Source organism: Papaver somniferum, chromosome 7 (assembly GCF_003573695.1).
Source record: "Papaver somniferum cultivar HN1 chromosome 7, ASM357369v1, whole genome shotgun sequence".
Taxonomy (NCBI): Eukaryota; Viridiplantae; Streptophyta; class Magnoliopsida; order Ranunculales; family Papaveraceae; genus Papaver; species Papaver somniferum.
Genome location: NC_039364.1, coordinates 254,109,623 through 254,131,850, shown reverse-complemented (window position 1 = coordinate 254,131,850; position 22,228 = coordinate 254,109,623). Strand labels below are relative to the sequence as shown.

The 22,228-nt window shown below is 30.0% G+C and overlaps 1 protein-coding gene across 1 annotated transcript; it reads right to left on the bottom strand.

The window, feature by feature from the left end:
* Window positions 1-18,203: 18,203 nt before the first annotated feature.
* LOC113296366 lies at window positions 18,204-22,024 on the bottom strand. The gene is made up of 5 exons (XM_026544673.1): window positions 21,642-22,024; window positions 20,482-21,482; window positions 20,002-20,070; window positions 18,325-19,947; window positions 18,204-18,214 (listed from the first exon to the last, which is right to left on the bottom strand). The coding sequence occupies exons 1-5, from the start codon at window positions 22,022-22,024 to the stop codon at window positions 18,204-18,206; spliced, it is 3,087 nt and encodes a 1,028-aa protein (XP_026400458.1).
* Window positions 22,025-22,228: the final 204 nt, after the last annotated feature.

Below are 22,228 nucleotides of genomic sequence, written 5' to 3'. Positions count from 1 at the left end.
TTTTTATGTACGTTGATTCAAGAAAATATGAAAGAAAGAAAATTTCACAATAGAAGAAGGATGAAATACCAAGCAAAACTAATCCAAATCCTAACAAATTTCATCTATCTTGAATCAAATAGAAAGAGAAAGCCAACACAAAAAGAAAGAGTTCATAAAAATGTTGAATTTTATGTACATTAACTCAAAAAAGTCTACACACTTCGTTATCAGCTTTCTTTATTTTTAGAGAGGAAAGAGAATGTCCGTTTTTTTCTTTTTTTGGCGATTTTGGAAAACCAATTTTTTTCACGTTTAGGGTTTCAAGCTTTACGTATTTGGATTATCAGAATCAATTCTTTGATTCATGATTATTCATTCTTCAGTTAACATTCCTAGTAGCTCAAATCAGAGCCATGCTAAAACAGTTTCTTTTGCTGAAAAAGTTAGGGAACGTAAAACCCTAAATCCAATTTCAGTTGATATTTCTTTGTTACCAAACCCTACTCTTGTTGAGGGTGAGCCAGCTCTTGTCATTCCTAATGATTATTATCAGGAAGGGTGTAAGCCATTTCAACATAGCTTCATAGCTAGGCTGGATGCTACAGGTTTAAAGTTTGTGGAGGTTCAAAAAATCCTTGAAAATCAATGGAAACTTAAGAATAGGTGTAAGTTTATACCTATGAGCAAAGGATTCTTTGTTATTATGTTATCATCAGAATTGGACAAGGAGAAGATACGTGCTGAAAAGTGGTTTGTCAATCAACAAATTATGAAGTGGGAGTACACTACAATGGGAAACCTCCTTTCTTAATTTCTGTTGAACATCCTAATGTTGCTTATTTTCGGTTCAAATAGTTTCAAGTTTTTGGGGTTGTTGTAACCTCTTTTCTTGTAAACTATTTCTTGTAAATTTTGTTATCTATTAATACAAATTTTTGACTTATCAAAACAAAAATCAATCAAAAAATTCTGAGGTTGATTGATTGGTACCCAGGTTTTAATCCTGATAAACAAAGAACGTCCCATGCAGCTGTTTGGGTACGTTTTCTTGGTCTCTCTATTGAGATATGGACTGAGAGATCATTACTTTCTATTGGGAAAATCCTTGGAACACCAATTGTGGTGGATCAAAGAACCCTAAATCTGGAATATGGTCACTTCGCAGCTGTTTTGGTAGATATAGACTTCACAAAGCACATTCCTGGGTGCATCTCTATCACTGCAGGAGGTAAAAAATTTGGCAATATGTTGATATACCAAATTCACCTAAATTCTGTTTATCTTGCAATATTATTGGGCATGTTGATGGTGAATGCAAAAAGAATAATAGCATGAAGACTGCTGGTAAGGAAAAACAGATTGTTCATAAACCTGCAATCCAAGTTTGGCAAGCAAAATCAGCTAAAACTGATGAGGAAGAGGAGAAGTCTTTGAATCTGGATAATATGGAGGATAATACGGTTGGTGCTTCAGCTGATTATACACAGTTGAAGGAGGAGCTTGATCGCTCTGAAGCTCAGCTTAGATTGCAAAACGCAATTGCATCCAAGGAAGCGCTTGTTGCACGTACACAATCTGCTCATGCAGACCATGCAAAAGTTACGCAAGTGACATATAATACTCAAATTCAGTCCAAGAAGAAGAAAAACTCTGAAGTTCAGTCTGTGTCTGAGTTTGAAACCCAGACAAGGGTCGTGAACAAACAAAATTTCGTGGATAAATCTGTGAACAAGGATGGGATACAGGCCGTGAACAAACCAAAACCTAAATCTTTTAAAACTTCAGAAACTATTGGGTCTCGTGAAACTACAGCTAAAGAAGATAATGCACGTACAGATTCTATCAATGCAGGCCATGCAGATGCAAATCAGTCTGGTGCTCAGTCCGTGGTTGAATTGATAAAACATAAAAACACTCCTACTAAAGTTATTGATGAAGCTAATCAGTTGGAAAAGGATCTTGCTAAATCTGCTGTTGAGTTGCGTGAAGCTCGGATGAAGTTTATTCATTATAAAAATATTATTGCAGCTCAGTTTTTTTTTTGCTAAGTCAAATATATTGATATAAAAAGATATTTACAAGATAGGTGAAGGAGAAAAGGGATCAGAGAAACCCCTAAAAAACTCCTAAAACCTATTTAAAACGATAATAAATTACATTTGGAAACTCAATAGAACTTAAAAAAACTGGTCGACCTTCAAAGTGAAAACCAACCCCGTCCTCTAATAAACAACCACGCTTTGCCATTGTATCAGCTGCAAAATTTGCCTCTCTAAAAGAATGCTCAAAACGAATTGAACCATATAAACCTTTAACTTCCATCCATCTTTGCCTAGCAAACCAAGGAACGTTATCTTCTTCTAAAGCCCTCAACATTTAAGAGACTCGGTGCGTGACGCTCAGAAAGATATAGCTTTACGTAAAAATCAGGAAGACATGGCTGCACAGAGTTTTTCTAAAGATGAATGGACTGAAGTGAAAGGAAAGAAATCCCCTAGTAAAGGTACTTATTTCTCTTTTACTCCTTTTGAGAATGATTATACTCCTTTTGTTAATGAGTTGATGCAAACTGAAGTTGTGGTTAAAAACAAATATGATGTCCTAGCATCTGAGTTAGGCCTTGATAATGTTATTATTAAGGAGGAGGAGGAGGAGGAGGAGGAGGAACAATTGGAATCTAGTGACTCAGATGTTAGTATGGGCTCTAAAAATTGGGGTGAGGTTGATGCTGACATTTTAGCAAGGAAAAAAGATAGGAAAGTTGCCAAACAGGCTGCTAATATTATAGCAAAGCGTTCTTTGCAATCTGATTCAAGTTTGGAATCTTCTCCCAGCAAGTCTATTGATAAATCTCCGAGCCGTGACACTAACATGGAAATTCAAGCGGGGTTGGTTGATACTGTTTTTGATAAGAATAATATTTTGTCTAAGGAAGAATTAGAGGTGGCAAGCAATATTCAGTTGGAAGATGTGCGTGCTCAGTTTATTAGAAGTCCAGCTTTTAGACAAGAATATTTCAAAGAAAAGAGGGAGCAAATGGAAAAGAAAAAATATCCTAGTAAGTTGTCTCCTATTAAGCTTGTTCCTGGTAACTTTGCCACTGAGGATGAAGACGGAGAGTTTTATGTGGATGAAGATGAAGATATCTTGGGTAATTATACTTTTGATACGGATATTATGAATGAAATTTTTTCTAAGAGCAAATCGTATAGAGTTGGTAGCAGCAGAAGTAAATTGAAAGGAGTTGGCTATAGATATAGGTAGCTTCTTTTAATTTTCTTTTTTGTGGTTATTACTTTTGTTATTCCTTAAAAGTTATTTAGACCCCTTTGGTTTATGGGGGTAGGGAGTTTTTTGCTCCAAATTTGTAATTCTTGTAATTACGTTTTTTTGTTATAATAAACTTTGGACTTAACAAAAAACAAATAAAATAAAAAAAAGTACACACTTCGTTATAAGTCGGAAATTGATTTCTGAGACTAAATTGTAAACTAAATAAACTCATCTTTAACAGAAAAAGTTTGAAAATGTATTGTAATTACAATTAATATGTTCTAAGGCAATAGCTCTAGTAAAAATTGCGTTTCTATGTATGTTGATTCAAGAAAATATGAAGGAAGTCAAATTTCACAATAGAAGAAGGATGAAATACCATGCAGAACTAATCCAAATCCTAACGAATTTCAAGTATCTTGAGTGAAATAGAAAGACAAAACCAACACAAAAAGAAAGAGTTCATAAAAATGTTGAATTTAATATACGTTAACTCAAAAAAGTCTACACACTTCGTTATAAGTCTTAAATTGATTTCTGAAACTAAATTTTAAATTAGATAAACTCATCTTTAACAAAAAAAAGTTTGAAAACTTCATTGTAATCACAAATAATATGTTCTAGGGCATTACGTCTAGTAAAAATTGCATTTCTATGTACACTGATTCTAGAAAATATGAAGGAAGTCAAATTTCAAAATAGAAGAAGGATGAAAGACCAGCCAGAACTAATCCAAATTCTAACAAATTTTATCTATTTGAATCAAATTGAAAGACAAACCAACACAAAAAGAAAGAGTTCATAAAAATGTTGAATTTTATATACGTTAACTCAAAAAAGAATACACACTTCGTTATAAGTCGGAAATTGATTTCTGAGACTAAATTGTAAACTAGATAAACTCATCTTTAACATAAAAAGTTTGAAAAATGTATTGTAATTACAATTAATATGTTCTAAGGCAATAACTCTAATAAAAATTGCATTTCTATTTACACTGATCTAGAAAATATGAAGGAAGTCAAATTTCACAATATAAGAAGAATGAAAGACCAGCTAGGACTAATCCAAATTCTAACAAATTTCATCTATTTGAATTAAATTGAAAGACAAAACCAACACAAAAAGAAAGAGTTCATAAAAATGTTGAATTTTATATACGTTAACTCAAAAAAGGCTACACACTTCGTTAAAAGTCGAAAATTGATTACTGAGACTAAATTGTAAACTAGATAAACTCATCATTAACCGAAAAAGTTTGAAAACTGTAATATAATCACAAATAATATGTTCTAAGGCATTACATCTAGTAGAAATTGCATTTCTATGGACATTGATTCAAGAAAATATGAAGGAAGTCAAATTTCACAATAGAAAAAGGATGAAAGACCTTGTAGAACTAATACAAACCCTAAAAAATTTCATGTATCTTGAATGAAGTAGAAAGACAAAACCAACACAAAAAGAAAGAGTTCATAAAAATGTTGAATTTTATATACATCAATTCAAAAATGTCTACACACTTCGTTACAAGTTAGAAATTGATTCTAAGACTAAATTGTAAACTAGATAAACTCATCTTTAACGGAAAAAGTTTGAAAAATGTATTGTAATTACCATTAAAATGTTCTAAGGCAATAACTCTAGTAAAATTGTATTTCTATGTACGTTGATTCAAGAAAATTTGAAGGAAGTCAAATTTCAATAGAAGAAGGATGAAAGACCATGCAGAACTAATCAAAATCCTAACAAATTTCATTATCTTGAATGAAATAGAAAGACAAAACCAACACAAAAATAAAGAGATCATAAAAATGTTGAATTTTATATACGTTAACTCAAAAAAGTCTACACACTTCGTTATAAGTCTGAAATTGATTTCTGAAGCTAAATTTTAAACGAGATAAAATAATCTTTAACAAAAAAAGTTTGAAAACTTTATTGTAATCACAAATAATATGTTCTAAGGCATTACGTCTAATAAAAATTGCATTTCTATGTACATTGATTCAAGAAAATATGAAGGAAGTCAAATTTCACAATACAAGAAGGATGAAAGACCAGCCAGAACTAATCCAAATTCTATTTGAATCAAATTGAAATACAAAACCAACACAAAAAGAAAGAGTTCATAAAAATGTTGAATTTTATATACGTTAACTCAAAAAAGTCTACACACTTCGTATTAAGTCTGAAATTGATTTCTGAAACTAAATTGTGAACTAGATAAACTCATCTTTGACAGAAAAAGTTTGAAAAATTTATTGTAATCACAAATAATATGTTTTAAGGCATTATGTCTAGTAAAAATTGCATTTCTATGTACATTGATACAAGAAAATATGAAGGAAGTCAAATTTCACAATAGAAGAAGGATGAAAGACTAGCCTGAACTAATCATAATTCTAACAAATTTCATCTATTTGAATCAAATTGAAAGACAAAGCCAATACAAAAAGAAAGAGTTCATAAAAATGTTGAATTTTATATACGTTAACTCAAAAAAGTCTACACACTTCGTTATAAGTCGGAAATTGATTGGTGAGACGAAATTCTAAACTAGCTAAACTCATCTTTAACAAAAAAAAGTTTGAAAAATGTATTGTACTTACAATTAATATGTTCTAAGGCAATACCTCTAGTAAAAATTGCATTTCTATGTACGTTGATTCAAGAAAATATGAAAGAAGTCAAATTTCATAATAGAAGACATATGAAAGACTACGCAGAACTAATCAAAATCCTAATAAATTTCATCTATCTTGAATCATATAGAAAGACAGAGCCAACACAAAAAGAAAGAGTTCATAAAATTTTTGAATTTTATATACGTTAACTCAAAAAAGTCTACACACTTCGTAATAAGTCTTAAATTGATTTCTGAAACTAAATTGTAAACTAGATAAACTCATCTTTAACAAAAAAAAGTTTGAAAACTTTATTGTAATCACAAATAATATGTTCTAAGGCATTACGTCTAGTAAAAATTGCATTTCTATGTACACTGATTCTAGAAAATATGAAGGAAGTCAAATTTCACAATAGAAGAAGGATGAAAGACCAGCCAGAACTAATCCAAATTCTAACAAATTTTATCTATTTGAATCAAATTGAAAGACAAAACCAACACAAAAAGAAAGAGTTCATAAAAATGTTGAATTTTATATACGTTAACTCAAAAAAGAATACACACTTCGTTATAAGTCGGAAATTGATTTCTGAGACTAAATTGTAAACTAGATAAACTCATCTTTAACATAAAAAGTTTGAAAAATGTATTGTAATTACAATTAATATGTTCTAAGGCAATAACTCTAATAAAAATTGCATTTCTGTGTACACTGATCTAGAAAATATGAAGGAAGTCAAATTTCACAATATAAGAAGAATGAAAGACCAGCCAGAACTAATCCAAATTCTAACAAATTTCATCTATTTGAATTAAATTGAAAGACAAAACCAACACAAAAAGAAAGAGTTCATAAAAATGTTGAATTTTATATACGTTAACTCAAAAAAGGCTACACACTTCGTTATAAGTCGAAAATTGATTTCTGAGACTAAATTGTAAACTAGATAAACTCATATTTAAACGAAAAAGTTTGAAAACTGTAATATAATCACAAATAATATGTTCTAAGGTATGACGTCTAGTAGAAATTGCATTTCTATGGACATTGATTCAAGAAAATATGAAGGAAGTCAAATTTCACATTTGAAGAAGGATGAAAGACCATGCAGAACTAATCAAAATCCTAATAAATTTCATCTATCTTGAACCAAATAGAAAGACAAAACCAACACAAAAAGAAAGAGTTCATAAAAATGTTGAATTTTATATACATCAACTCAAAAAAGTCTACACACTTCGTTACAAGTCGGAAATTGATTTCCAAGATTAAATTGTGAACTAGATAAACTCATCTTTAACAGAAAAAGTTTTAAAAATGTATTGTAATTACCATTAAAATGTTCTAAGGCAATAACTCTAGTAAAATTGCATTTCTATGTACGTTGATTCAAGAAAATTTGAAGGAAGTCAAATTTCAATAGAAGAAGGATGAAAGACCATGCAGGACTAATCCAAATCCTAACAAGTTTCATGTATCTTGAATGAAATATAAAGACAAAACCAACACAAAAAGAAAGAGATCATAAAAATGTTGAACTTTATATACGTTAACTCAAAAAAGTCTACACACTTCGTTATAAGTCTGAAATTGATTTCTGAAGCTAAATTTTATTCGAGATAAAATAATCTTTAACAAAAAAAGTTTGAAAACTTTATATTAATCACAAAGAATATGTTCTAAGGCATTACGTCTAATAAAAATTGCATTTCTATGTACATTGATTCAAGAAAATATGAAGGAAGTCAAATTTCACAATAGAAGAAGGATGAAAGACCATCCAGAACTAATCCAAATTCTAACAAATTTCATCTATTTGAATCAAATTGAAATACAAAACCAACACAAAAAGAAGGAGTTCATAAAATTGTTGAATTTTATATACGTTAACTCAAAAAAGTCTACACACTTCGTAATAAGTCTGAAATTGATTTCTGAAACTAAATTGTAAACTAGATAAACTCATCTTTAACAAAAAAAAGTTTGAAAACTTTATTGTAATCACAAATAATATGTTCTAAGGCATTACGTCTAGTAAAAATTGCATTTCTATGTACACTGATTCTAGAAAATATGAAGGAAGTCAAATTTCACAATAGAAGAAGGATGAAAGACCAGCCAGAACTAATCCAAATTCTAACAAATTTTATCTATTTGAATCAAATTGAAAGACAAAACCAACACAAAAAGAAAGAGTTCATAAAAATGTTGAATTTTATATACGTTAACTCAAAAAAGAATACACACTTCGTTATAAGTCGGAAATTGATTTCTGAGACTAAATTGTAAACTAGATAAACTCATCTTTAACATAAAAAGTTTGAAAAATGTATTGTAATTACAATTATTATGTTCTAAGGCAATAACTCTAATAAAAATTGCATTTCTGTGTACACTGATCTAGGAAATATGAAGGAAGTCAAATTTCACAATATAAGAAGAATGAAAGACCAGCCAGAAATAATCCAAATTCCAACAAATTTCATCTATTTGAATTAAATTGAAAGAAAAAACCAACACAAAAAGAAAGAGTTCATAAAAATGTTGAATTTTATATACGTTAACTCAAAAAAGGCTACACACTTCGTTATAAGTCGAAAATTGATTCCTGAGACTAAATTGTAAACTAGATAAACTCATATTTAACCGAAAAAGTTTGAAAACTGTAATATAATCACAAATAATATGTTCTAAGGCATTACGTCTAGTAGAAATTGCATTTCTATGGACATTGATTCAAGAAAATATGAAGGAAGTCAAATTTCACAATAGAAGAAGGATGAAAGACCATGCAGAACTAATACAAATCCTAAAAAAATTCATGTATCTTGAATGAAATAGAAAGACAAAACCAACACAAAAAGAAAGAGTTCATAAAAATGTTGAATTTTATATACATCAACTCAAAAAAGTCTACACACTTCGTTACAAGTCGGAAATTGATTTCCAAGATTAAATTGTGAACTAGATAAACTCATCTTTAACAGAAAAAGTTTTAAAAATGTATTGTAATTACCATTAAAATGTTCTAAGGCAATAACTCTAGTAAAATTGCATTTCTATGTACGTTGATTCAAGAAAATTTGAAGGAAGTCAAATTTCAATAGAAGAAGGATGAAAGACCATGCAGGACTAATCCAAATCCTAACAAGTTTCATGTATCTTGAATGAAATATAAAGACAAAACCAACACAAAAAGAAAGAGATCATAAAAATGTTGAATTTTATATACGTTAACTCAAAAAAGTCTACACACTTCGTTATAAGTCTGAAATTGATTTCTGAAGCTAAATTTTATTCGAGATAAAATAATCTTTAACAAAAAAAGTTTGAAAACTTTATATTAATCACAAAGAATATGTTCTAAGGCATTACGTCTAATAAAAATTGCATTTCTATGTACATTGATTCAAGAAAATATGAAGGAAGTCAAATTTCACAATAGAAGAAGGATGAAAGACCAGCTAGAACTAATCCAAATTCTAACAAATTTCATCTATTTGAATCAAATTGAAATAAAAAACCAACACAAAAAGAAAGAGTTCATAAAATTGTTGAATTTTATATACGTTAACTCAAAAAAGTCTACACACTTCGTAATAAGTCTGAAATTGATTTCTGAAACTAAATTGTAAACTAGATAAACTCATCTTTAACAAAAAAAAGTTTGAAAACTTTATTGTAATCACAAATAATATGTTCTAAGGCATTACGTCTAGTAAAAATTGCATTTCTATGTACACTGATTCTAGAAAATATGAAGGAAGTCAAATTTCACAATAGAAGAAGGATGAAAGACCAGCCAGAACTAATCCAAATTCTAACAAATTTTATCTATTTGAATCAAATTGAAAGACAAAACCAACACAAAAAGAAAGAGTTCATAAAAATGTTGAATTTTATATACGTTAACTCAAAAAAGAATACACACTTCGTTATAAGTCGGAAATTGATTTCTGAGACTAAATTGTAAACTAGATAAACTCATCTTTAACATAAAAAGTTTGAAAAATGTATTGTAATTACAATTAATATGTTCTAAGGCAATAACTCTAATAAAAATTGCATTTCTATTTACACTGATCTAGAAAATATGAAGGAAGTCAAATTTCACAATATAAGAAGAATGAAAGACCAGCTAGGACTAATCCAAATTCTAACAAATTTCATCTATTTGAATTAAATTGAAAGACAAAACCAACACAAAAAGAAAGAGTTCATAAAAATGTTGAATTTTATATACGTTAACTCAAAAAAGGCTACACACTTCGTTATAAGTCGAAAATTGATTTCTGAGACTAAATTGTAAACTAGATAAACTCATATTTAAACGAAAAAGTTTGAAAACTGTAATATAATCACAAATAATATGTTCTAAGGTATGACGTCTAGTAGAAATTGCATTTCTATGGACATTGATTCAAGAAAATATGAAGGAAGTCAAATTTCACATTTGAAGAAGGATGAAAGACCATGCAGAACTAATCAAAATCCTAATAAATTTCATCTATCTTGAACCAAATAGAAAGACAAAACCAACACAAAAAGAAAGAGTTCATAAAAATGTTGAATTTTATATACATCAACTCAAAAAAGTCTACACACTTCGTTACAAGTCGGAAATTGATTTCCAAGATTAAATTGTGAACTAGATAAACTCATCTTTAACAGAAAAAGTTTTAAAAATGTATTGTAATTACCATTAAAATGTTCTAAGGCAATAACTCTAGTAAAATTGCATTTCTATGTACGTTGATTCAAGAAAATTTGAAGGAAGTCAAATTTCAATAGAAGAAGGATGAAAGACCATGCAGGACTAATCCAAATCCTAACAAGTTTCATGTATCTTGAATGAAATATAAAGACAAAACCAACACAAAAAGAAAGAGATCATAAAAATGTTGAACTTTATATACGTTAACTCAAAAAAGTCTACACACTTCGTTATAAGTCTGAAATTGATTTCTGAAGCTAAATTTTATTCGAGATAAAATAATCTTTAACAAAAAAAGTTTGAAAACTTTATATTAATCACAAAGAATATGTTCTAAGGCATTACGTCTAATAAAAATTGCATTTCTATGTACATTGATTCAAGAAAATATGAAGGAAGTCAAATTTCACAATAGAAGAAGGATGAAAGACCATCCAGAACTAATCCAAATTCTAACAAATTTCATCTATTTGAATCAAATTGAAATACAAAACCAACACAAAAAGAAGGAGTTCATAAAATTGTTGAATTTTATATACGTTAACTCAAAAAAGTCTACACACTTCGTAATAAGTCTGAAATTGATTTCTGAAACTAAATTGTAAACTAGATAAACTCATCTTTAACAAAAAAAAGTTTGAAAACTTTATTGTAATCACAAATAATATGTTCTAAGGCATTACGTCTAGTAAAAATTGCATTTCTATGTACACTGATTCTAGAAAATATGAAGGAAGTCAAATTTCACAATAGAAGAAGGATGAAAGACCAGCCAGAACTAATCCAAATTCTAACAAATTTCATCTATTTGAATCAAATTGAAAGACAAAGCCAATACAAAAAGAAAGAGTTCATAAAAATGTTGAATTTTATATACGTTAACTCAAAAAAGTCTACACACTTCGTTATAAGTCGGAAATTGATTGGTGAGACGAAATTCTAAACTAGCTAAACTCATCTTTAACAAAAAAAAGTTTGAAAAATGTATTGTACTTACAATTAATATGTTCTAAGGCAATACCTCTAGTAAAAATTGCATTTCTATGTACGTTGATTCAAGAAAATATGAAAGAAGTCAAATTTCATAATAGAAGACATATGAAAGACTACGCAGAACTAATCAAAATCCTAATAAATTTCATCTATCTTGAATCATATAGAAAGACAGAGCCAACACAAAAAGAAAGAGTTCATAAAATTTTTGAATTTTATATACGTTAACTCAAAAAAGTCTACACACTTCGTAATAAGTCTTAAATTGATTTCTGAAACTAAATTGTAAACTAGATAAACTCATCTTTAACAAAAAAAAGTTTGAAAACTTTATTGTAATCACAAATAATATGTTCTAAGGCATTACGTCTAGTAAAAATTGCATTTCTATGTACACTGATTCTAGAAAATATGAAGGAAGTCAAATTTCACAATAGAAGAAGGATGAAAGACCAGCCAGAACTAATCCAAATTCTAACAAATTTTATCTATTTGAATCAAATTGAAAGACAAAACCAACACAAAAAGAAAGAGTTCATAAAAATGTTGAATTTTATATACGTTAACTCAAAAAAGAATACACACTTCGTTATAAGTCGGAAATTGATTTCTGAGACTAAATTGTAAACTAGATAAACTCATCTTTAACATAAAAAGTTTGAAAAATGTATTGTAATTACAATTAATATGTTCTAAGGCAATAACTCTAATAAAAATTGCATTTCTGTGTACACTGATCTAGAAAATATGAAGGAAGTCAAATTTCACAATATAAGAAGAATGAAAGACCAGCCAGAACTAATCCAAATTCTAACAAATTTCATCTATTTGAATTAAATTGAAAGACAAAACCAACACAAAAAGAAAGAGTTCATAAAAATGTTGAATTTTATATACGTTAACTCAAAAAAGGCTACACACTTCGTTATAAGTCGAAAATTGATTTCTGAGACTAAATTGTAAACTAGATAAACTCATATTTAAACGAAAAAGTTTGAAAACTGTAATATAATCACAAATAATATGTTCTAAGGTATGACGTCTAGTAGAAATTGCATTTCTATGGACATTGATTCAAGAAAATATGAAGGAAGTCAAATTTCACATTTGAAGAAGGATGAAAGACCATGCAGAACTAATCAAAATCCTAATAAATTTCATCTATCTTGAACCAAATAGAAAGACAAAACCAACACAAAAAGAAAGAGTTCATAAAAATGTTGAATTTTATATACATCAACTCAAAAAAGTCTACACACTTCGTTACAAGTCGGAAATTGATTTCCAAGATTAAATTGTGAACTAGATAAACTCATCTTTAACAGAAAAAGTTTTAAAAATGTATTGTAATTACCATTAAAATGTTCTAAGGCAATAACTCTAGTAAAATTGCATTTCTATGTACGTTGATTCAAAAAAATTTGAAGGAAGTCAAATTTCAATAGAAGAAGGATGAAAGACCATGCAGGACTAATCCAAATCCTAACAAGTTTCATGTATCTTGAATGAAATATAAAGACAAAACCAACACAAAAAGAAAGAGATCATAAAAATGTTGAATTTTATATACGTTAACTCAAAAAAGTCTACACACTTCGTTATAAGTCTGAAATTGATTTCTGAAGCTAAATTTTATTCGAGATAAAATAATCTTTAACAAAAAAAGTTTGAAAACTTTATATTAATCACAAAGAATATGTTCTAAGGCATTACGTCTAATAAAAATTGCATTTCTATGTACATTGATTCAAGAAAATATGAAGGAAGTCAAATTTCACAATAGAAGAAGGATGAAAGACCAGCTAGAACTAATCCAAATTCTAACAAATTTCATCTATTTGAATCAAATTGAAATAAAAAACCAACACAAAAAGAAAGAGTTCATAAAATTGTTGAATTTTATATACGTTAACTCAAAAAAGTCTACACACTTCGTAATAAGTCTGAAATTGATTTCTGAAACTAAATTGTAAACTAGATAAACTCATCTTTAACAAAAAAAAGTTTGAAAACTTTATTGTAATCACAAATAATATGTTCTAAGGCATTACGTCTAGTAAAAATTGCATTTCTATGTACACTGATTCTAGAAAATATGAAGGAAGTCAAATTTCACAATAGAAGAAGGATGAAAGACCAGCCAGAACTAATCCAAATTCTAACAAATTTTATCTATTTGAATCAAATTGAAAGACAAAACCAACACAAAAAGAAAGAGTTCATAAAAATGTTGAATTTTATATACGTTAACTCAAAAAAGAATACACACTTCGTTATAAGTCGGAAATTGATTTCTGAGACTAAATTGTAAACTAGATAAACTCATCTTTAACATAAAAAGTTTGAAAAATGTATTGTAATTACAATTAATATGTTCTAAGGCAATAACTCTAATAAAAATTGCATTTCTATTTACACTGATCTAGAAAATATGAAGGAAGTCAAATTTCACAATATAAGAAGAATGAAAGACCAGCTAGGACTAATCCAAATTCTAACAAATTTCATCTATTTGAATTAAATTGAAAGACAAAACCAACACAAAAAGAAAGAGTTCATAAAAATGTTGAATTTTATATACGTTAACTCAAAAAAGGCTACACACTTCGTTATAAGTCGAAAATTGATTTCTGAGACTAAATTGTAAACTAGATAAACTCATATTTAAACGAAAAAGTTTGAAAACTGTAATATAATCACAAATAATATGTTCTAAGGTATGACGTCTAGTAGAAATTGCATTTCTATGGACATTGATTCAAGAAAATATGAAGGAAGTCAAATTTCACATTTGAAGAAGGATGAAAGACCATGCAGAACTAATCAAAATCCTAATAAATTTCATCTATCTTGAACCAAATAGAAAGACAAAACCAACACAAAAAGAAAGAGTTCATAAAAATGTTGAATTTTATATACATCAACTCAAAAAAGTCTACACACTTCGTTACAAGTCGGAAATTGATTTCCAAGATTAAATTGTGAACTAGATAAACTCATCTTTAACAGAAAAAGTTTTAAAAATGTATTGTAATTACCATTAAAATGTTCTAAGGCAATAACTCTAGTAAAATTGCATTTCTATGTACGTTGATTCAAGAAAATTTGAAGGAAGTCAAATTTCAATAGAAGAAGGATGAAAGACCATGCAGGACTAATCCAAATCCTAACAAGTTTCATGTATCTTGAATGAAATATAAAGACAAAACCAACACAAAAAGAAAGAGATCATAAAAATGTTGAACTTTATATACGTTAACTCAAAAAAGTCTACACACTTCGTTATAAGTCTGAAATTGATTTCTGAAGCTAAATTTTATTCGAGATAAAATAATCTTTAACAAAAAAAGTTTGAAAACTTTATATTAATCACAAAGAATATGTTCTAAGGCATTACGTCTAATAAAAATTGCATTTCTATGTACATTGATTCAAGAAAATATGAAGGAAGTCAAATTTCACAATAGAAGAAGGATGAAAGACCATCCAGAACTAATCCAAATTCTAACAAATTTCATCTATTTGAATCAAATTGAAATACAAAACCAACACAAAAAGAAGGAGTTCATAAAATTGTTGAATTTTATATACGTTAACTCAAAAAAGTCTACACACTTCGTAATAAGTCTGAAATTGATTTCTGAAACTAAATTGTAAACTAGATAAACTCATCTTTAACAAAAAAAAGTTTGAAAACTTTATTGTAATCACAAATAATATGTTCTAAGGCATTACGTCTAGTAAAAATTGCATTTCTATGTACACTGATTCTAGAAAATATGAAGGAAGTCAAATTTCACAATAGAAGAAGGATGAAAGACCAGCCAGAACTAATCCAAATTCTAACAAATTTCATCTATTTGAATCAAATTGAAAGACAAAGCCAATACAAAAAGAAAGAGTTCATAAAAATGTTGAATTTTATATACGTTAACTCAAAAAAGTCTACACACTTCGTTATAAGTCGGAAATTGATTGGTGAGACGAAATTCTAAACTAGCTAAACTCATCTTTAACAAAAAAAAGTTTGAAAAATGTATTGTACTTACAATTAATATGTTCTAAGGCAATACCTCTAGTAAAAATTGCATTTCTATGTACGTTGATTCAAGAAAATATGAAAGAAGTCAAATTTCATAATAGAAGACATATGAAAGACTACGCAGAACTAATCAAAATCCTAATAAATTTCATCTATCTTGAATCATATAGAAAGACAGAGCCAACACAAAAAGAAAGAGTTCATAAAATTTTTGAATTTTATATACGTTAACTCAAAAAAGTCTACACACTTCGTAATAAGTCTTAAATTGATTTCTGAAACTAAATTGTAAACTAGATAAACTCATCTTTAACAAAAAAAAGTTTGAAAACTTTATTGTAATCACAAATAATATGTTCTAAGGCATTACGTCTAGTAAAAATTGCATTTCTATGTACACTGATTCTAGAAAATATGAAGGAAGTCAAATTTCACAATAGAAGAAGGATGAAAGACCAGCCAGAACTAATCCAAATTCTAACAAATTTTATCTATTTGAATCAAATTGAAAGACAAAACCAACACAAAAAGAAAGAGTTCATAAAAATGTTGAATTTTATATACGTTAACTCAAAAAAGAATACACACTTCGTTATAAGTCGGAAATTGATTTCTGAGACTAAATTGTAAACTAGATAAACTCATCTTTAACATAAAAAGTTTGAAAAATGTATTGTAATTACAATTAATATGTTCTAAGGCAATAACTCTAATAAAAATTGCATTTCTGTGTACACTGATCTAGAAAATATGAAGGAAGTCAAATTTCACAATATAAGAAGAATGAAAGACCAGCCAGAACTAATCCAAATTCTAACAAATTTCATCTATTTGAATTAAATTGAAAGACAAAACCAACACAAAAAGAAAGAGTTCATAAAAATGTTGAATTTTATATACGTTAACTCAAAAAAGGCTACACACTTCGTTATAAGTCGAAAATTGATTTCTGAGACTAAATTGTAAACTAGATAAACTCATATTTAAACGAAAAAGTTTGAAAACTGTAATATAATCACAAATAATATGTTCTAAGGTATGACGTCTAGTAGAAATTGCATTTCTATGGACATTGATTCAAGAAAATATGAAGGAAGTCAAATTTCACATTTGAAGAAGGATGAAAGACCATGCAGAACTAATCAAAATCCTAATAAATTTCATCTATCTTGAACCAAATAGAAAGACAAAACCAACACAAAAAGAAAGAGTTCATAAAAATGTTGAATTTTATATACATCAACTCAAAAAAGTCTACACACTTCGTTACAAGTCGGAAATTGATTTCCAAGATTAAATTGTGAACTAGATAAACTCATCTTTAACAGAAAAAGTTTTAAAAATGTATTGTAATTACCATTAAAATGTTCTAAGGCAATAACTCTAGTAAAATTGCATTTCTATGTACGTTGATTCAAGAAAATTTGAAGGAAGTCAAATTTCAATAGAAGAAGGATGAAAGACCATGCAGGACTAATCCAAATCCTAACAAGTTTCATGTATCTTGAATGAAATATAAAGACAAAACCAACACAAAAAGAAAGAGATCATAAAAATGTTGAATTTTATATACGTTAACTCAAAAAAGTCTACACACTTCGTTATAAGTCTGAAATTGATTTCTGAAGCTAAATTTTATTCGAGATAAAATAATCTTTAACAAAAAAAGTTTGAAAACTTTATATTAATCACAAAGAATATGTTCTAAGGCATTACGTCTAATAAAAATTGCATTTCTATGTACATTGATTCAAGAAAATATGAAGGAAGTCAAATTTCACAATAGAAGAAGGATGAAAGACCAGCTAGAACTAATCCAAATTCTAACAAATTTCATCTATTTGAATCAAATTGAAATAAAAAACCAACACAAAAAGAAAGAGTTCATAAAATTGTTGAATTTTATATACGTTAACTCAAAAAAGTCTACACACTTCGTAATAAGTCTGAAATTGATTTCTGAAACTAAATTGTAAACTAGATAAACTCATCTTTAACAAAAAAAAGTTTGAAAACTTTATTGTAATCACAAATAATATGTTCTAAGGCATTACGTCTAGTAAAAATTGCATTTCTATGTACACTGATTCTAGAAAATATGAAGGAAGTCAAATTTCACAATAGAAGAAGGATGAAAGACCAGCCAGAACTAATCCAAATTCTAACAAATTTTATCTATTTGAATCAAATTGAAAGACATTTTTTTTTTCCTAAATCCAAGTTGTATTAATGAATAACCAATATGTACAAAGTGTTCATAAGAAAAGAGATCATAAGACCCCAAAAACTTACAAACTACTTGAATCTGAAATAAACAACATTAGGAAATTCTAAAGACAAAAGGAAATCAGGCCTTTCATCATAATTTAAACCTTCACCATTACGAAGATAACATCCCCTTTTAGCCATCTTGTCTGCTGCAAAATTAGCCTCACGATAAGTATGAACAAAACGAATAGAGTCATAATTGTTTTGTATTCTTCTCCATCTGTGCTTGACAAACCAAGGAAGATTTGTACCCGTCAATGTCTTAATTGTGCCCATTGAATCAGAACGTACAACCACTTTTTTAACATTCCACTTCATAGCCCACTCCAAACCAACAATAATACCATAAAGTTCAGCTAAGAAATTAGTAGTAGAACCCAAACCAATACTCATAGCACCCAAAAAATTACAATCAGCATCACGAACAACAACACCAGCTCCAGCTATACCCGGATTTCCTTTGGCTGCTCCATCACAACATAATAAAATTTCATCCCTATTTGGCGGACTCCAAAAGCACTCAATTGGCTGAACCTGCTTAACCTTCCTATGCATCACACGGAAAAAGTTCAAAAGATCCAAGTCCGTTGTAGTATTATGCATGAAACCCTTCAAACGACCAGCGTATTCATTAATCAAATAGAACACTCTCTTCTTAAAAAAATGAATGCTAACAGAAGAATTCTGAAAACATGCCATATTTCTTGTTTGCCATAATTCCGAGCGAATCACCAAAATAGCTAAAAGCCATAAATCTTTGACAATTCTACTTCTACCCTTTGCTGATTTATATGAATTCACAATATCATAATAAGGTGTTAGATTAAACAAACCTGAACACCACTGCCAAATTTGAGTTGCAAACGTACAACTCCAAATAATATGCTCCAAAGATTCTTCCTCCATGTTGCACAAGTAACATTTGTTGGCCATTTCAACTTTGAATCTACTCCTGATCTTGTCTTGAGTTGCACAAACCTCACGACATATCTTCCAATTCTGAGCAGCCAATTTGGGATGAACTTCTTTCCTCCACAAAAGACCATAAATTGCTGATTTTGGATACGCCTTTCTAATGATATTCTTTGCTGAAGAGACTGAAAAGTGGCCATTCATCTCCGGCATCCAAACTCTACAATCATTCCCTCCTTGTATCAAAGGCAAATTTGTAAGATCCACACCCGCACGGACCAAATTCTGAATATGATCTCCCTGCAGCATCCAAGCATTATTAACAATAATATCACTGACCTTGACATTTCTGTCCAAGTCAGTTTCATTAAGCATATCAGCAATACACTCATTACCATACCAAACATCAAAATAAAGAGATGTAGACCTCCCGTCCCCAATTAGAACCTTGGTATTCTTGTCAACAATAGAATGAATCAGTTTCATGCCCGGCAAAATAGAAGAATTTACCCCATAAAGCTTTATACTACCCTGCTTAGTAGTAAATTTCGCCCATAAGAAACGAGCCCATTTCTTGTTAGAAGAACGAATACTCCACCATAGCTTCATAAGAAGAGCCTTATTAGTAACAACCATGCTGGTTATACCAAGACCCCCTTCCTTCAACGGACAGCAAACCTTTGGATATCCAACAACAAATTTCCTTGCAACATCAGCATCACCCGACCAAAGAAAATTACGAATAACTCTTTCAGCCTGTTGAACAAATTTCCTAGGCCATTTGTACACCGCCATGTTGTGAATAGCATAACTCGCTATCACTGAATTGATAAGAACAACTCTATCTTGAAAAGAAAGTAACTTACCTTTCCAAACTGAAAGTTGGTTCTTAATTTTCTCTATCACATTACAAATGTGACGATACTTAACTGCTCCAGGCATAATTTGAACTCCCAAATACCTGTCCGGAAAAGTAGTAACTTCCATACCCAGTAAATTAGTGATAGTCCCACAGCGACTCAAAGAACCACCCCCATAATAAATCTTACTCTTTTGACGACAGACAGTTTGGCCCGAGGCACTTTGGTATTTACCAAGCAAAGCAAGAAGATTATGCAGACTCTTCATATTGCCTTTACAAAAAATCATAATGTCATCAGCAAAGAAAAGATGTGTGGGAGAAATACCTCTTTTGGAAAGCATAGGCGTCATCATCTTCTCAGCAAACAACTTTGTAAGATTTCTACTAAGAACATCTTCAACCAGAACAAAAATAAGAGGAGATAAAGGATCACCTTGCCGAAGACCTCTATTGATTTTGAAGAATCCCTCTGGACTTCCATTAAGAAGAATAGAAATCCTTGCTGAGTTAAGAATAGCCAAAATCCAAGAACACCAATTTTGAGAGAAACCATACCTTCGAAAAACCTCTAAAACAAATGACCAACTAACCGTGTCAAAAGCTTGAGTAATATCCAGTTTCAACCCCAAATTGCTATCCTTACGTTTGGTTTTCAGATCATTGATCATCTCCGACGCCACAGTAATGTTTTCATGAATGTTCCTCCCCTTCATGAAAGCAACTTGTTCTTCTGAAACCAAATTATCAAGAACACTCCCTAGTCTTGTAGCTAATATCTTAGTAAAAATTTTAAAGAAAAAATTACTAAGACCAATAGGCCGAAAGTTTCGAAGAGTGTTGGCTCCTCTAACCTTGGCAAGAAGAATAATAAGACTAGAATTAGCACCATGAGGAATGATTTGCCGTTGCCAACAGTACGTGATAGCTCTGACAAGGTCATATTGCACCACGTCCCAACAATGCCTATAAAAACAACCAGAGAAACCATCTGGCCCTGGCGCACTATCCGCACCCAAATCAAAAACAGCATTCTTAATCTCCTCCATAGTAGGAATTTCATCCATTCTCTGACTATCCTCCACCGAGATGATGTTATGATCATAATTAAAAAGCTCCTCATCAATAGGCAACTCATCACCATTAAACTTTGACTCAAAAAAAGAAATCGTATAGTCTCTAATTTGATTACAATCAGTAATAACGGCCCCATTGTCATCCACCAACTCCGAAATCATATTACTACTCCTGCGCATTCTGATATTAGCATGAAAGAAAGAAGTATTACTAGCTCCCTCCAAAAGCCATTTATTACGTGACTTTTGCTTTAGCATAGTAACATGATGAGAACGAATTTCCTGAAGAATAACTGAAGCCTCCTTGGCAGAATTCAGCTTAGTTATATCCTCTGGATCCTCATCCGAAATACGAAGAGCCACTTCCATAGTCAATTCAGCTTGTTTTAGCTTAGCAAAAATATTGCCAAATACATGTAAATTCCAATCCTTCATAGCAACTTTTAACCTCTTGAGCTTGAAAGGAAAAATAGAAGCAGGAGATCCTGTAACCGGTGCATTCCAACAATCACTTACCATTCTCATGAAATCAGAATGAGCAAACCACATCTTCTGAACTCTAAAAGGAGCTCTCTTCGGTCTAGTAGTAACAAAAGGAAAGCCAATAAGAGTATAATGGTCGGAAACTTCACGGGGAAGAGCTTTACACCTCCAATTCTCATACTTAATGAGCCATGCCTCATTAATCAAAGCTCTATCCAGCTTACAAAGGATTCTATGAACACCATATTGCCTATTAGACCAGGTGAATTTAGAACCCAAAAAATCAGCTTCAAAAAGATTATTATCATCCATCCAATCACTAAACTCATTGATGACTGAAGTACGTGGTTGATTGCCTCCTTTTTTCTCCTCATTACGAAGAACACAATTAAAATCACCCATAACCAACCAAGGAGTATTAATATCAACTGAGGAAAGTTGTTGCCACAAACTTCTTCTCGTGACTTGAAAACAGCTAGCATGAACAAAGGAAACCAACACCCCCTCTGTTGCAATGGTAATAGCTTGTCTACTAGTATTCATAACTACAGGCGTAGCTATGTCAATGGACCAAAAAATCCATATGTTACCTTTAGACGAATCAACAACATTATGAATAACTTCCTTCTTATAACCAGCCACATATAATTTGTGTAAGAAACGCAAGGTACAATGCACCTTAGGTTCAGCTAGACAGAAAATATCTGGCTTAAAATCAAGAATTAACTCTCTTAACTTATTTTTGGCTGCATCCCGTGCAATGCCATTAATGTTCCAATAGAGAACACGCATTAAAAACCAGATTTAGAGACCTTACCAACTATAGAAGCAACTCCAGAGTTCACTCCTGGTGAACCTCCTTGTTCAACACCAACACGGACATTAGAGTCCTGAAGAGAAGCGGATTCAGAAATTGGTTCCAAAGAAGTATTCCTACCAGCTGTAGTATTCACAATCTTATGCATGGATAGCATGCGTATTCTCTTTACTTCTTGT

Bases quoted from the DNA above. Each gene is read 5' to 3' on its own strand.
- LOC113296366 (XM_026544673.1), bottom strand. From the start codon at position 22,024: ATGCGTGTTCTCTATTGGAACATTAATGGCATTGCACGGGATGCAGCC. The intron at 21,483-21,641 runs GTTGGTTATGGG...CTGGTCTAATAG, and splicing joins GTTGATATTAATACTCCTTG to GCAATATGGTGTTCATAGAA. The intron at 20,071-20,481 runs GTAATTTTTTCT...TTCTGGTTGAAG, and splicing joins CTTTCGGCCTATTGGTCTTA to ATGTTCTTAGTAGAAATCTT.